The 17,959-nt window shown below is 36.2% G+C and overlaps 1 protein-coding gene across 1 annotated transcript; it reads right to left on the reverse strand.

Moving 5' to 3' along the window:
• On the reverse strand, positions 393-17,856 carry LOC109851281 (sister-chromatid cohesion protein 3). Its single transcript, XM_020421343.1, has 22 exons — positions 17,735-17,856; positions 17,473-17,653; positions 16,236-16,348; positions 16,068-16,160; positions 15,801-15,964; positions 14,837-15,073; positions 14,591-14,735; positions 14,314-14,492; positions 14,078-14,223; positions 13,876-14,003; positions 13,464-13,637; positions 8,323-8,484; positions 8,039-8,239; positions 7,830-7,967; positions 7,546-7,746; positions 7,266-7,410; positions 7,017-7,123; positions 6,050-6,190; positions 3,133-3,398; positions 2,912-3,036; positions 1,599-1,856; positions 393-490 (listed from the first exon to the last, which is right to left on the reverse strand). The coding sequence occupies exons 1-22, from the start codon at positions 17,777-17,779 to the stop codon at positions 453-455; spliced, it is 3,387 nt and encodes a 1,128-aa protein (XP_020276932.1). The 5' UTR covers positions 17,780-17,856; the 3' UTR covers positions 393-452.

Consider the following 17,959-nt stretch of genomic DNA (forward strand, 5'->3'; position numbering starts at 1 on the left):
CAACGACAATGTTTTCTTATCCATAATGTATATTTACTTTAGTCTTCTGAAAATGAATATGCATGTTAAGTTATTTTACCATATTTTATTTTTAAATTCTGATAACTATGGACCTTATGAAATTATACGATGCCTGGGCTTATGAGAAACGGCCTACTTCGTGTAATTAGATCGATATGGAAACATTCTCTCTCAGTATCAACTCTAGTTTAGCAAAACTTATTCTCAACCAAAACAAAAACGCTGAGAAGTTCATAAAGTATTGACCGACCAAATTTGTAAGTCATCTGCATATCGCAATATATAACAACCAGATAATAGATCATAAACAAATTAAGAGAAACAACAAAAACTGAACTTCGATAATCATTAATTACATTGAGACTGATACACACGAAGCACGTTATACAAACATAACTATAATCTTCCTCTCAGAGGATGGTACACCACAATCATTCTCTGTCAGCAGTCCCTGTTTTGGCATTGATCCCTGCATATAGAAAGCTGCTGGTATGAGATATTCAAATTTGAACCACAAACTAGAAGTAATTGAATTCCATACAAGACAGAGGACAGAGCTAAGCAACAAGAGTTACAAGAATGTTAGATTATAGTGCAGTTGGTCTTGTAACGAAAAGCACGAAGGACGGGCAAAATATACAAAACCAACTCTACTTTCGTATTTTGAAAAATGTCAAGATCGACATTCACCATTAACTTGAAGTATGATACAGGCAAAAATATCGGGATACCCATCCTAATGTTCTGATATAAAAATATAAAATAAAATAAATTCTAATGAAATTTACATTAAGTGTTCATTTCTCTTTCAAATGCAAAAGGGATTAAGGTAACAGCTGAATCCATCAGAGCACAGTCCACACTCATATCCGCTTTTAACTAATATGTATGTCCAATTATATCTCCAATAATAACTCTCTATTCATGTCTGTGACAAAAACAACTACTACATTAAAGCCTCTGTCCAAAATTGTTGAGTTCAGCTCCATAATCTTATTCTTCCATCAATTCTATCTAAAATAGAGGAAGTGTTCTGCTTTAATAACCACATCCAGCAAATATCCAGTTGGATCTCTATGAAATGAAATCTAAATAACAATGACGTTTTTGTCAGGTAAGCTGAAATAAATACAGATATGAGCACCCTTGTATCCCATCTACTTAATCACCAATTCATGTCTATGAGAAAGGTTACACAAAGGTGATGCAAGATTGATGTATAAATCGATAATTGATGCCAGTAAAATTACATATTCAATTACTCCAACATATGACTATGGAAGATTAGATGATAAACATGATTGGTGGACAATAAATTGTGAATGGGAAAGCTCAAAGCAACCAGTGTGTTGAGGAGCTTTTGCAAGCTCGGAAATTGATTGAACAGTTCCATTACTGCTAACTAAGGGCATAAAATACTTAATATACTTATATCATCTGGAATGTAGCTCATCAGATGATAAAACATGTTCAGGTTCAAATAGGTAAAATTTCAACAAGTGAATTAATGTTTTGGCTGTCAGGTTTTAGAACTAGGGTCCAGGGAATGAAAGATCATGGCCTCATATAAGACATACCCGCGCTTCTTGAAGTTCCCACTTGGACATTTTCCTGTTGCGGCACTCTCAATGATCTTAGCTTTGCAGCAGATGACCTAAATGAGTGAATAAGTGGCTGGTTCTCTTCATCATCATTCTCTTCCTGTTCAATCTGCTCTGATGCATTGATAGAATCTTCGTCACTGGAACTTTGTGCTTCAAACAGTTTTTTACCTGGTAAATTAGTCGTCTTTCTTGGACGGCCTCTTCGTCTTACAATGTTGCCTTCTTTCTCCTCTGAAATAAACTCCTGGCATTAGCTAGCCACTTGAAAGAAAAAATTAAGCCGATAGATGTGAGTACTACAAAAGATTGTACGGGATTGATTTCAGACCAGTTGTGAACCATTTTCATTAAGAAAAACCCATATTTGGAAGGGGAAAAGAACATTTAATACACTGTTAGTAGCTAACTTCCATCGCTCGTGAAATTTTGAAACAAGCATCAGTTCCTTTTCAAAGAAACTATACAGAAGACGTGGAGCAGACAGCAATTTCAAACGAATCATACTGTCTAGTATAGGACTCCTCCCAGAATATGTAGGCTTCCATATTGATATTGTTATTGACTTCATTACAGCATTAATAGATGTACAGTGAATAACTAGATTGATATGCTAATCATTTTTTTAATAAGGAAAATAGATCACACTAATTAATCTCTCAACTATAAATACGGCGGCGAAAATAAAAACTTAGTACTAAATAACATCAAACATATTCGTCTCATCATGTTCCTAAATACACAAATTTGAGTTTGCCTGTGAATCTGTGATAGTTCTGAGAAAACTAAGTCTAAAGAAGACCGCATGACATAACAACAAGAACTGGAAAAGGAAATTCGCTGGTTTCTCTTTGGTTCACTAATCAACTAGTTTAAGTTTGTATGCTGTTTTTTTCATTTCATTTGTCCCCTTTTTAACATATTGGGAGGACACCTTGAGACCTTGTCGTCAAATTGAGACACAAAATCAGCTTCTCAACTGTAACAAATATTTTGTGGAAGATGTTCACTCTAACTGAAAAGAAATTGTATGGTAAAGCCATTTTCAAATCTATTTGCAAAGTGCTGTAAAGGGGGTTAAAGACCTTTATAATATTTGATCATATGGAAGCAGTACAGGTTTTATTGTAATGTGGAAGCCATTGGATTTACATGAGCAATCTATGAAGCTAACAAATGAAATAGCTATATAAAAACTGTGTAACTGGCAAGACCAGCAAAACCTCTTTACAGGTCTATAGCATTGCAGAAGGTAAATAAGCTACTTTTTTTTTGGGAGAAAAATATACCTGGCAGGACTTCGTTCTTTGCATATTTCTCACGTAATTGGTTGACAAATGTATAGTATGGACGCCAGCCACTAGGGTCTTCATCTGTGTTCACATTTTCTGATCTTCTCTTGACTTCTTCCAAACTATGAAATAGTTAAGTGTGCAAAAAGGAAATCAGAGATTAAAACATGCCATCATAATTTCACCAAAAATAACCAGCATTAAATTAATAAACTTACATGTCTAAAACATCTGATCCTGGTAGTTTTGATACAAATGGAAGAACAGCTCCTTCAAGAAAAGACAGCTGCTTTGGGGCATCAATAAAAGCAAATGAAATTCCATCCTTGGCAATTTTTAAAATGCCTGATCTGTGAATGTTGCGAGCTGCACCAACAAATGTTCCAGAGAGTCGAGCTGCCAAATCTTTGCATTCCGAAAATGACTTGCTTGCCAAGGATTCATCACCAAAACCAGAGAGATCCACCATATAACGATTGTAGGCCTAACTCAATTAAAAAATGATTAAATCATGAGGAATCAGTTATTTATCATATCTTTTTTAGACTGAAAGCTCATGTGAAGCATAATCTAGCATATGATAAGTTGGATAAATAGTAAAAATATCCATTAAGCATTAGTTATTATCTAATAAGGTTAGTATCTCCACATAAGATTCTACTCTGTATTTAATAATATTTATATGCACACTGTGTACGATAAACATAACGAAGCAGGTGCGTAATTAATAATTTTTGTATGTATAGATGAGCATGGTTTGGCTGAGTATATGAAAATGCACATGCACCTCTACAAACTTGCTATCGTCATTATTATATGCCAAACAGGTACTCAGTAGGCCTACAAATTGAGATTCTTTGCTATGCTTCGTAATTTCTAAAAGTGAAATGGTCAGCTTCAATTTAGTTGAACTTATACAGATTACAAAGAAACTTTGCAAGAGTATCGAAGATTGTTCACTAAAAAATAATTCGATTGAGTAGTTCATGAAATATCAACACTGACAAAGTATGAAACACTATATTACCTAAGTACTTCTAATATGGAGCCGTACCCGCACACGACATGTATTGTACCTGTACCCAACATATGTTGTACCCGTACCCAACACATGTTGTACCGTACCTAACACTTCTTGGATACTCCTTAAATATATGCATATATGTACTCAGACATGTACTCTATTATACATTATATGTTTAATTTAAAGCACTCGTCATATACTTCGATATATATCCCACACATCAAATTTTGTAACTTGTTAGATAAGGATCGAGTTCGTTTCAGAGCTACGACTTAAAGGGTTAATGACATATATAGCTCAAAACTATGATTATATCCCCATGAGATTCAGCCCTGTAGCCATACCCTACCTTTTACAAATTTGCCGAGTCCCGTACACACACCCGGACCCATGTCCATGCAACTTATATGAAACATAAGCATCTTAGGTAAATTTTCCTGAGGGTTAGGGGTGTAAATGATACAAGACTCAGCTAGCCAGCCAGATTGAGTTTGGCTTGAAATTCAGTAAGGCTAGAGCGACTCGTTCATATGGACTAGCTCAGGTTCACCTAGGTGGATTTCGACCATTCGGGCTCCACTTGCAAGAAAAATTATAAACAAGCCAATAATTGAGTCCATTACTAAGCCTACTAATGTAAAGTTGATTTAGCTCAATATTGATTTTGGCTTGATATTTAGCTTGAAAATGTAAAAGTTTCTTCTAGTTCATAATTTCATCAGTGATGATGCAAGAACTTGGAGAATACTAGGAATCTAATAGCTAGAGAGCGTATAGCTAGATTATATCAACATATTTGATAAAGATCCATTGACAGAGATGAGCGTATCAATCAACACAACAAACGACTAATCATTCTAACATACACCATTATATATTTCTAAACATAAGCATATACGAGACTATTCAAGCTGAATATGAGCAAGTAGACCCACCTCGAGTTTGATTATTAAATCAAAAAGCTAAAACCCAACTACATATTGAGCCAACCATGAACTGTTCATGAGCGGCTTGTGTGTTTGACAAAATCTACTTAAAGTTCATTGATACATCTCCACATCATTTTTCAAATATAAGAATCTCAAGGAGATCCCCTAAAAAAATTAAAAATAAGGAATCTCTAATAACCACGTAGAGATAAGTGAATATCCAACCCTATAAACCAAACACTATTAGGCGCTCTTTGCCAAATTCGGATTTATAAAGGGTGCTTAAGAGCTTAACTCAGATTAAGCTGATTTTATGCATTTTATAACCGTTTGGAGTAGGTGTTCTTAAAAAAAATTAGTGTTTAGCAAAATGGGAAGAATTAAGTGGATTCACTCATTTCTTTTTTTCAATGAGATGGCCTATCCTGTACCAATCTTCCCAAATTCTCAAGAATATATAACCAGACAATTCTAGGAGACGAGCTAGACAAAATGATATACACACTTTTTCTAGAACAACAGAGATAGAGTTAACTAACAATTCAATAATGAACGTGCAAGCATCTATATATTCTTAGTATAATACTAACAAAAGTTCATGACAGATAGTGTTCGACAGAAAGGGGTGTGGAGATTTTGCCAATAAATATTGTAAGTGATTCCACTTCAAACCTCTATGCCAAAAAAAAAGTTGCGGGGTTACCTTCCCAGACACCAAAGACAATATGAAAGCTGAAATGATGAAGTTTCTATAACTGCCTATCAACCTAGTGCCTGTCATCTATATATATGTTCATGCCCATTTTGGCTGAGCAAATATGGGAATGAAGGTCTTTCCATAAAAATTAAACATTGAAGGACAGTTAGCAGGTAGATAGGCCTACCTCTTCAAGACAGAAGTTTAGGTCTTTGAATCATGATTCTCCAAACACTCCTTAGATAGGGAAGAATATCCAAAAAGGTAAAATAGTATGTTCTTGAACAGAAATTGCATTTGTCTCTGAGGCATAACAAAACCCAAAGAGGAATATTGAACAACATTGTCAAAATCAGTCCGGTTAGTCATTTTGCTAGAAGCCTCTACATTTCAGTATGTCTGCTATCTAGTCCCATCTCCTTGACATTCTTAAAAATTCAAGTACATCTTTTAGTTGTGAAGTAAACAAAGTAAGAGAAGCATACCCTTTTGAGGGCCTCCAAAAATAGTATATAGATCTCATCACTTGCAGATTTCTTTATATCTGTAATCAGCTTTTTGATAATCTCTGCAATGCTAGCTCCATGCATCACATAATGTGAAATGATCTCTGGACCCAGATAATCCTGCAATAACATAAGCCTGTCATATGAAGTTACAAAATGGTGAATAACATATTGGATACTCTTTTTACTTGATCTCATCAGGATAGGTTATACTTGTCAGAAGCATATTTTCCATTCAAGAAACATTGTCAGAAAATAATATCTAAATCCTACACATTCATATTACCATCATCCTTAACTGAGTTTCCGTGTTTTAAAATAGCATCTAGTAATATGCGGGGGGGAAGAAAGAATGTCACAAGGCAAGTAAGAATTAAGAGATATTCAAGAAGTCAGTCAGTAACAAATTGCACTTTAGCATAGTCTTAACCTGAAAATGATAGAGAATGTGAGATCAGAGAAATGGGGGGAATAATGGAAAAAGACAAAACAGAAAATAGAATAAATATGTAAAACAGGGACGACAATCAACAACAAGTAAAAAGCCATTTAGGAGGAATATGTGAAATGATTTGAGCACCACGAATAATCATGAGGATCACTTAAATAAGCCTCTTCAGCGACTTTTTTGAGGGAGTGAAGGAGGGTGCAAGTAGTTGTATATGCAATTTTTCAGATAAGAAAAATCAAGATGAAACATGATGAATTTAGCAAAGTAGGAGTGATGTTCTCGAAAGAATCTATAACGAGTTTAGATAATCTGAGAGAAGCAGGACTTATTTCTCCTCTCCTCTCTGCTTAATGTACAGACAGAGGCCACTTCTCTACGTTGGTACTAAATAAATTAGCATCAAAGTGTTATGAAGATCAAAATGTTTGAAATAAACTGTAGCATGGCGGTATCCTCTCTTATGCTGCTGGATTGGTTAGACCTTAGAAGTATTACCTTTGGTACAGTATTGCTAGCAACCAACTTTGCAGCAGCAATAATAACTGCATCCCTATTGATCTCTTCAATATATTCCTCATTTGCATCTTCTTCTTCCGTTTCATCTGCAAGTGCAAGCATCAGACCAAGTCAATGCTTATTACATATGATGAAAAATAATGATTGGCTTTAAACTTCAGATATCGAGCCCAGCACAGGTTCAGTAATATCTTGACAACATAGAATTGTTAATGAATTGCAGAAAACCTGAAACATTAATCAGTTGTTCACATAGCTTCCAAAACTTTTGTAGAGTAGATAAATCTGGGCAATATCCTAAACATTCGAGCTTTGTGGACACATAATTTGACTTTTTGAACAAGCACCAAGCCTCAGAAAGTATGCCGCATACCTATAAGATGATTTACCACCATGAGATCAACTTTTCAACACATTTTCAATAGATTCTAAATCCATAACAGTCCATCTAAAATAGGAGAGAAAAAATTGAACTAGTTTATTGAACAATTATTGTTGAAGGACTTACTCTGTATGAAAGCACGCTTTCACTTCTTCCTTTCTTTTGGATTTTAGACAAGGTGTCAGCAAAGTATTCTAACTGTTCAAAGAGGGTAACTCTCTTGGATAACAGTGATGTTACAGAAGATTCTGATGGATTTTCACCACTGACAGACTCCAGACACCAGGCTACATGCAGGTACATGTTGAGAAGAAGAAAGGCTACTACCTGAAAGATGAATAGCATTGCAGTAAGTATAAATGAGAACACTTGTGCATCCCTGACAATTTGAATGATTAGTTATCACATGCCTCACTGTCTAAGTCCTTCATATCCTTAAGGATGCTAGCCATATCTTCAAATAAACCATCATTTGAAACACTTTTTTTCAGTTGAAGCTCATACAGCCGCTTCAAATTAACCAAAAGGGAATATTCATCATCACCCACCTGTAACCTATAAGGTGTCATCATCCATTAATTGATAAACCAAAAGCACATAGCAGAAGAAAGCTACATACCGCTACTTCTTTCATAGCTAATTTTAGCTTGATTACCAACTCATTCTCAAGGTCCTTCAGCTTGTTTTGTGCATAATCTTGAAGGTCGGCTTGGCTTTCAATGGAACAAAAACTCAGAGCAGCAATACAAGATCTCAGTGTATCTTTCTCACCGTGTTTGAAGAAAGCATCATTTATAAGTTCCAGGATGGACTTGAAATTCTGAAATGGTAATCAGCTAGTCATGTTAATTGAACAATACTGAGATTTGAGATCATGCACACGCAGAAAGTTAAACAACCTACCTCCTCCTGCCTCTTCAAAGAAAAAAGCTCAAGTTTCAAAAGCAAAACAAGCTCAACCAGCGACGAGACTTTTGCTTTGTCTGCTATATATTTCCGCAAAAGCTGTGGGTACCTTTTCATCATGACAGTAGTTATTTCCCTTCTACTATTTTCAAGTGCTTCCTGCATAATAACATTGTCAGTAGTATACCCTAGAAGAAACTAAATCTCATAGCAATAATTGATATTAATTGCTCTGTACGAAGATTTGCAACTTTGTAGGTGGCTAAGGACTACAATTGAAAAAAGTCTAACTTTAAAGAAAAGAAAATTAAATTGCTGAAAATAAATATTTGTAAATTGAGAAAGACTACGGGAGAAGTTTACTTTTATGAGATGGTCAAAAAAATAATTAAAATAGGTCACATTCAAAAATGTCATGCCGTACATGTAACAACCAGCAGAAGAACTAATGAGAGTCAGAAACACTAATATGTCTTTACAAAGAACCTCCGTTGCCACATCCCTCCCTACATGCACTCATGTAACAGCATTATTACATTCATATCTATTCAACATGATGCCTGCCCTTCCTCGGTGAACTTCACATAACAACTTAATGCCTGTTCCCTCTCCCCTCCCTACTTTTATACGATTAATGGAACTACATTAGTCTATCACTCCCTTTCTCTCACATGCTCTAATAGACTAATATGCTCTATCATGTCAGGAAGGCAGACTTTGTATCCATATATGGATAACTAACATGATGTTAACACTTGCAAAAGAATTATGTAGTTAAGAGAACCACTGAATATGGACGCCAAATATTATCGTCTACTCCCTACTAATCCGCAACATGTAGCAGTATTAGCTCATACTACTATTTTCCTCATTTTATCCTAGTAGGGCATTTCAACACTAAAAAAATTCTGAATCAATTTTGAACTTTCAATCCTCCCTCTTTTTTAAAAAATCTAAGATCTTGTCCAATACAGTTCTAAGATTTCAAACCCTTGGATCTCATAACATAAATTGATACGTGTGTATCTTCTTCTCTACTTCGGGAGCTTAGTGATCCTCATGGGAGCTTGAGGATAGGTGATTCTCATGATATCTTGAGAATAGTGGTGTGAAGCGATACGACGGAGCACAGGATGGAGCGTGAAGCGAGTCGGAAGAACGAAGAATCAAAGCATGATACGGGTGTATCTTCTCTTCGGAACTTAGCGATCCTCATGGGAGCTTGAGGATAGATGATTCTCATGATAGCATGAGAATAGAGGTATCAATCAGTACAGTGGAACGCATGTGGAAGCGTGAAACGAGACGACGAGCAGCAGATTTGAAGAATCCAGTTTTCAGCTCGTGAGTCAACTCATACATGTACATGAGTCGACTCATCAGGTTGAGTCGACTCATGCCTGTCATGAGTCGACTCACGAAACCCAGCCGTTTTGTCAAAAGTCTCTGACCAGTCGACTCATCAGTTATGAGTCGACTCATATGCGTGGTCATGAGTCGACTCATAACTGTTCATGAGTCGACTCATCGGAGGTTTCCTGGTTCGTTTGGGTTTCTGTTTGCACGAATTTCTGTTGGGGTTTGATCTGTTTATTTACCAGATTGTCATCCACGTTCATACACCTATATAAAGGGTTGTTTAGGGTTTCTAAACATCATCTTAGGATCTTAGAATCAGAAGAAAGGAGGAGAGGCCAAGATGTAGATGTAAAGGGTTTTAGGTCTAAGTGAGATCCTAATCAAAAGGATTAGGGTTTAGATTGTGAGGATCTATGAGATCTTAGATCAGAGAGAAATTATAATCATTGTATTAGGGTTTAGAGAGGATTGAGAGGTTGTTCTTGATTCTAGTGAGATTGTGAGGGAGTGATTGTAATCTTTTGTTCTTCATAATCTAGAGAATGTATTTTCCTTCGCCCAAAACCTGAATTGTTCTTGTGTTTTAGTTGTCTTCTTCTCAACCGACATTTTGGTAATTTCGCGATCAAAGTGTGCTCGCACGGCAACTCGTATCATAAATCTTAATCAAAATTCTTATATCATAGTAACCTATGAAGCACGGACACGACGACACGAAAATGACACGGACACGGACATGGCAAACCCCAAAAAATAGGACACGACGACACAGCTAATTTTTTTTAATATTATTATTATATATAGATCAATATTGAATTAAATTCCTATTATATTTTTATATTTTTTGTTATGTAAAATGGAGATTATAAATAAGAAACTAAAGGAAAGTGTGTGTTGCAGGTGTGAAATATTTTTTGTTATGTAAAATGGAGATTATAAATAAGAAACTAAAGGAAAGTGTGTGTTGCAGGTGTGAATTAAGACGTCGGGATGACAAAAATAAGAAACTAAAGGAAAGTGTGTGTTGCAGGTGTGAATTAAGACGTCGGGATGACAATGATCTCTTAGAGAATTGAAGATAATAATGTTAAAGAAGACAAGAAAGAAAAGATGAACATATAGAAAAATAGATCAATTTTTGTGTTGTATTATTATGTAACATTGGCTTGTATAATCAATGACAAATATAAGTTATGTAACTGATTTGAAGATAATACCAAATTTTAATTTTCACTACTTTCATCTTGAGCATATAAATACAAGAGAATAAAATTCAAGTTGCAACCAGTTCCATGACTACAAAATACTAAGTTACTAACATTGCAAAAATCATAATTAACAGTAAAGTAAAACAATGACAGGAAATAGTATGAATAACGGAAAAGTAAATTCTAGTTCTCATTTTTATGTTATTCTCACATTTTTATACATATTGCTTCCATTTGTAAGGATAATGGCACAACTTTTAAACATTTCAAATGCCAAAAGTTTTAAATATTGCAGGTTAAATATAACCAAGTTCATTGACTAGATAAATTAAAATAAAAAACAGTAAAAACAGAAAGAGAGAAAAGCAACTGAGAGAGAGGAAGAGATCCAATAAAAGAGAAACGCAACTGAGAGAGAGGAAGAGATCGGGGAGAGAGAGAGATCCAGAGAGAGATCGAGAGATCAGAGAGGGAAGTGATCATGGAGAGAGAGAGATCGAGAGATCAGAGAGGAAAGTGATCGGGGAGAGAGAGAGAGATCTAGAGAGACTGAGAGAGAGAGATCCAGAGAGAGACTGAGAGAGAGAGATCCAGAGATCGGAGAGGGAAGAGATCGGGGAGAGAGAGAGATCCAGATAGAGACTGAGAGAGAGAAAGAGAGAGAGAGAGAGAGAGGAGAGAAAGACTGAGAGAGAGATCAGAGAGAGATCGAGAGATCGAGGGAGGGAGAGAGAGAGACGAAGAATGAGAGAGAGAGACTGACCTAGCCGACGAGGATGACGACGAGGACGATTTGCTGAGAGGACGACGAGGACGACGATGATGATCGAGGCCGACGAGGACGATCGAGAGAGAGATCGCGACATTTCCTTTTCAGTCGGGATCGAAAGAGAGAGATGAGCCGATCGGGTGAGTGAAAAGTGAAAACTAGGATTAAGGTTTGGTTTTGGCTTTGTCTTTGGGTTTCGGGTTTCGAGTCAATTCTCTTTTTTTTGCCCTCTCAGCCGTGTCGAGAACAAAACAGCGTGTCGGGAGCGAGTCAGTGACGTTGACCGTGTCGGCGACATTGACCGTGTGTCAGACGCGTGTCGCACGCGTGTCCGCTTCAGATACACGGAAGAGACGGACTCGGGGCCTTTTCTTCAAGTGTCGGTGCTTCATAGATAGTAACTGCTTTGAGATAAAATATTCAGATATTCTTATACAAAAATCTCATCAATTTCAAAATTTTAACCTCATATCTCTCTGTTTACATCTATTTATCTATACTTCTCCGTGGTTCTTAAGAAACCTGCAACAAGATTTAAATGCATAGTTTGTTTGCATATTTTTCTTGTATTTCTGGGTTCTATTTTGATTGATCTATTTGATATAGAGTCCTCACACTTTCACTTCATTTCTTTGCTTCTATATGTCAATGATGTTTTGGGTTTAACAAGGAGAGGTTAACTAACCCAGTGTACTAAGTAATTGTTTCATTACTTAATGTAGGGTTATGTCTACAATATGCTTTATTTGATAAGATTCACAGCATGCTTTAGTTGATAGGATACTTTAGAAGCAACCATATTTTATAAGTTGGCTAGAAGTTGCAGTTATGCAATTTTTATATTTTTGAATTTAATTAAAGGTAACTATGTGGCTATTTTTGTGATCGCATTTAAAGGATCAAGGTGATTCTTTTCTCAGAGAAGATGAAATGGCAAACTGTGTCCTCAATGGTTATAGTTTTTCTAAATTTACCAAGTTATGAAAGTAAATTTATAAATTATTCTTTTTTTCTTTCTTCAGATTTCTGTCTGCATTTTTGATGATCCATTATAAAAGAAAAAGTCACTTTTTTTATAAGTTCGTTCATTTCATTTATAGTTTGTTACCAAATAAACTTAAAACTTCCTATCATAATTTCATGTTTGAACAAAATCTAGTTATGCTTTTTGACGTTCTTCAAGATATATTGCATGTAATCCATTTAAACAATACACATGCATCAATCTAACTTTCTCATGCTTCAATTTTTTATGTTTAGAAGACAAGATTTTTTAACAAATAGTGCATAACCTAGCTCAGCAAGATAGTTTTTTTATTCAATCAAATGCTTGTCTTTTTCCTAGGATAAAGTAACACCTAATTGACGCACTTTCATCCTCATTCTCCTGCCATCTCTTTCTTCTGGTTCTTGCCTAAGAATTTTGCAAGACAAGCAAAACAATGTCTAACTTTCTCTCTATTTTTTTCTTACGGGCAGAACAATTGGGGTAATTGAAATATTATGAAGTCACAATTATCATTTAGCCACAAATATCTCTCAAGAAGCAAACCTCAAACTTGAAAGGCATTTTAATGTTTTAAATGTGCATTAACCAGTGTACTACATATATAAGCACCAAGACCAGAGTTCAAGCTCACCGCACTGTGAGCATTAAATTAGAGTCCAATTGATGGCTCATTTGTACACTGGATAACCATATGAAACCATATGGTTACATGAATCATGCTAACTAAATTATCACGAAACATAAAATCAGTACCTTCTGAGCATCGGTATAGTAGGGCACAAAAATTCAGTACCTTTTGAGCTTTTGTATAGTAGGGCTTTCTATTGTCTGTTATAGGAACAATCTTCTCACCAACAGCCTTCTTGGCAGACGCACGAAGCAGACGGACAAGGTTGGTTGCATCCACATCAGTAAGTTCAATCAATGGATTTTCATCAAGAAGTATTGAGATAATACACTTCCAATCCTGTAGAACGCAGGGCCAGCTTATGTATACAGATCCATTATAGTAAGAACAAAAAATTCACATCTTCTAGTTCAGTGAAAAAAAATCTTGGTTGAAAGAATGGTGGTTTAGGAAATTTATTTTATAAGATGAAAGCTGAAAGCCTGAAATAGTCTATTTTGTTTTCAGACAATAGGTTGCTTCGTTAATTAAAAGTTCTCAAGAAAAAGATAAGGTCCTTGTTTAGTGAAAACTATACTTTCATGGCCTTCATATCATCCCAAACATCATCAATAACATAACCACTTAATATTGGATCATCAGGAAATTCTCGTAGTATTTGTAGCAATCTTCCCAAATGAACCTCTGAAGATTCAGTATCTCCACCTGGAAAGACAAATGCACTAGTGAGTACATCAAAACAAGTAGTGTGTAAATTACATTAGTGAACAGGAATATACCTTTATTTCCTGACTGGGAACTTTTAATATTTTGAGCAATCAAGTGGTCATATACAAGTTCACCAATTGCACGCCTAATCATGGGTGGCTCATCAATAAGCAAATCGTACAAAGGTCCTAATTCATCATCAGTGAGTAGCTGATGTCTGCAAAAACATAAGGAGAAGATAAGATGATATAAATGCACATCTAACACTAAAACCATAATTCAAGCTTATACAAGGAAGCAACATTACCGCAATAATTGTTTTAGAAGTCCTATGGCCGTCACAGCAACCGAATTATCAATATCATCAGCAAGTTCAATCATTCTGTTGCAAAACCTTTCAGTGAAAAGCCCAAGCAACGGCACATTATCATCCACGTCATAAAGATTTTGCAAGGCAAGGACAGAAGTCTTTCTAACTGCTGCACTCTTCAAATGCAATTACAAACCTCTTAACTCAAGGTGAATGAACTGAAGTAAAAGATTAATGAAAACACAAATCAAAAGTTTAGACTTGCTTAACTTACTTTATCATTTAATGTCCAACCAAGATATTTTAGGTATAAATCCTGCAAGAATAGTGAGGGGTATGATAAAATCCAGATACCAAGAGATCTGATGCATGACATTCTGATGTCAGGATCAACATCTCGATACCTGTGCATGAACAGTCTGCAGGAAAACAATATCAATATTTTAATTGAAAAGGAAAAGTCAAGGCGAGAAAACAAATATACAAGCAGTAAGAAGTTTCTGAAGAAAACAATGCTTACCCTGTAAATATTTTACGCATCATCTCCTCAGTGACGGTAATCGTTTCATGTGTCAAAGATAACCTTTTGGTCAATGATTCCACACGAGGCCCGTCACTGTTCTTCTTCATTTCAGCATTTAACTGCCTTTGAGTAGTTTCCCGTTGGCCACCAAGCATTTTAGCAACAGTAATAAAGGATGTTACAAGTTGTAGACCCACCAGGGAGGCCACCTGACGATATATCCGTGGAGGGGTGCTGAAGGACATTTAGAATAAGAAGTTAACTATGATTCGACAGAAACTGTCAGCATATCAGTAAAAAAGTGAATATTTGAGAGAACAAAATAAACCTTAACATAGAAAATAGGTCATAATTAGATTGCGCTCTTTAGTTTATATTGTGCTTTGAAAAAGATCTAATGCTTACAGAGAACATTATCATCTTTGCTCCATTCACTAGTTTTTATCATATTCAGGAGAATTTAGAGGGTGATTTCTCAGTTTGAACTTAAGCTATATGAGCAGAAAGGTAGTTCTGGCAAGTGGAAAGCACATAGCTAATTGACCTTCACGGGAATCATTTTTTCATAACTAAATTTGTTTGGTCTCATAATTAACTCATCTAGGAAATTGCACAAAGTTATAGAGGTTTAATGAAGGGTGGAAAGGCAACCATAAAAACTCAGTAAGTTTTTTTTTTCCTGGAGCTTTCCAACTCCGAGAGTGCACCATAGCCAACGAATTTCATGGTGAAGAGCTCGACTATGTTGATAATGATGATTAAAAGCTATTAATGTAAAAGTATATGAACAGTGCAACACCAAAAAATTACTATGGAGGAATGCCAGCTACGATCAACTATGGGGCCCAGAGTATACAACTTGTATGAAAGATTTGTTAATATCACATCAGCCAATTTCATGACAATCAACTGTCCACGCCTCTGTGTGCACATGTGCAGGAGGCTAGTGATTAAAACTTACCATGACAATGCAATAACATAATCCATGCATTTCTCAAAAAGAACTTTATCAAACAGAGGTCCATTCTGACACTCTAGAACCAGACAATCCCAGAATAAAGCAAGGTTTTCCTTGAAGTTTTTAAGGTCCTTGTGCTTTGAGTTGTAATTGTCCTCCACTTCACCCTAATTAACAAAATAGTTAAGTCTGAACAAGAATTGGGCAGATATTAGAAATATACATTGTAAACAAAGTTGGTAAAATCAATAAACATAGCATGAAGGATACATTTCTAGCTAAATCCACTAAACACACAACCACATCATCGACATCTGTCTCGTCAAGAGAAGCAACATCAAGTTGATACTTTGCTCCGCAAGCCTGTCAAGTTGCATCAGTATTAATTGGAATCATAAGAATAATACGTTACGTGAACATACAGGATGACAAATCTACCTCAAATAGCATCATTAGAATCTCAGCGAGTACAGATTTCGCATCTGATTCATACTTCTCAACTAATCGCTTGACCACATGCGGAATCAACCTACCATTCGATTTGACAATATCTGTTCAAAAAAAAGTGTTGTGAATATTTAAATATACATGAGCCTGTGAGACCTAAGACCTCAAAAGACTGAATAGATGGTGTTAACAACTGTGATTGGTTTCACATGAAGGAATGAAACATAAAAGAATAAAATGGGGGAAAAAAGAAAAGTGCAGTTCCTCTCTTTCCCATGACAAGCTGCTTAGAGTCATAAACCAGCAAAAGAAAGTCAAGCTGCAGAAAAGCTAAGTTTCAGGGCAGTTGAGCCTAAAGGTGAGCTTCGCAACAGCTGCTCTCAACTTGTTGGCTACTTAAGAAGCATCAAGTACAACAACAAGGGGGCGAAAGGAGAAAAAAAGAAGTATAGATAGAAGCCTACACCTGTTCATTCTAGCAACTAATTCATTTCACTGGCACAATTCAATTTTATCTTAGATTCTCTAGCAGATTCTCTAGCAACCAGTTCATTCTAGGTATATTAAACAAGAGAAACAAAACCAGCTTGAAACAGCAGAAATCACACATCAATTCAGCAGAAATATTAACCAATTCACTTCAATTTGTAAAGGGCTTGGGAGAACTCACCCCTAAAAGCTAATTATTACAAGGCCTGGAACCCAAATCCCTTATAAACTCACGATCAACTTTCCATTTACTCTCTGTGTGACTAAATGGCCCTAAGATACCATCATACTTTCGCAGTGCACCAGTCTAGTCTAGGTCAAACACTACAATCCCCGCATCATCACTTTGACTTTGCAGTAGACTATCCCCATGCAATCGCTGTAATACCGACACCACCACCCACGCCACACTATTGCTACTGGGAAAATGGATCTGGCTCGGAAACCATTTTGCAAGGGACACATGAGATCTCATACCTAAAATCTAGTTCTCATAGGGTAGAAATTTAAATCCCTTATAAGACCACGATTGACTACCACTGACTAAATAGTAGCATGTACTTGTTCATTCTGGCAATTAATTCATTTCACGAGAAAAGTTCTCCATCTTGAAACAGCAGAAATAATTTTAACAAATTCACTTAAATTCGAGTAACTAATTAAAGGTTAAGAGTTCCAGTAAACCTACATAAAATTCAACAACAAAAAAAAAACTTCTAAGGGAGGAAAATCAACTAACCGATCAAGGTGAGGTCATCTAGCCCTAAAGCCCTGACATTGGGTCCGCGCTTGCGCTTGGCCTTGGGCGTGAGATCCTCGAAATCGCCGAACGATCCGTCGCCGTAGCCCAACTCTGGTTCAGTCGAGCCCGTCGATTTGGTCGGAGCTCCGAAGGCAGAAGCAACAGCAGAAGCTCTTTTCTGTAGAGAGAGAGAGAGAGAGTTAGAAGGAGGTTAGAGTTTGATGGAAATGAGAGGAGAGAGAGTTAAGAGAGTTGTTACAGGGCGGCGGACTGAGGATTCCGATGCTACGCCGGCGGGATCCATGGCTGAGGATTTTTTGGGGGTGAAAGGGGGGAATTTTGAGGGGAACTTTGGGGTAATTAGACAGAACCCTAGAAATTAGAGAGGGAAAGATTGGAAAATGGCTTTAAAACTGGAGATCTGCCCGCCTATAATTTCCACAAAAAAGAATATTAGCATTGAAATTAATTCTACATGAACAGT

The sequence above is a fragment of the Asparagus officinalis genome, chromosome 8, assembly GCF_001876935.1.
Source record: "Asparagus officinalis chromosome 8, Aspof.V1, whole genome shotgun sequence".
NCBI lineage: Eukaryota > Viridiplantae > Streptophyta > Magnoliopsida > Asparagales > Asparagaceae > Asparagus > Asparagus officinalis.

Coding starts and splice junctions, on each gene's coding strand:
- LOC109851281 (XM_020421343.1), bottom strand. CDS start 17,779: ATGGATCCCGCCGGCGTAGCATCGGAATCCTCAGTCCGCCGCCCT. Junction 14,224..14,313: donor CTTCTAAAACAATTATTGCG/GTAATGTTGCTT, acceptor ATGTTTTTGCAG/ACATCAGCTACTCACTGATG. Junction 7,124..7,265: donor ACAACTGATTAATGTTTCAG/GTTTTCTGCAAT, acceptor TTGCACTTGCAG/ATGAAACGGAAGAAGAAGAT.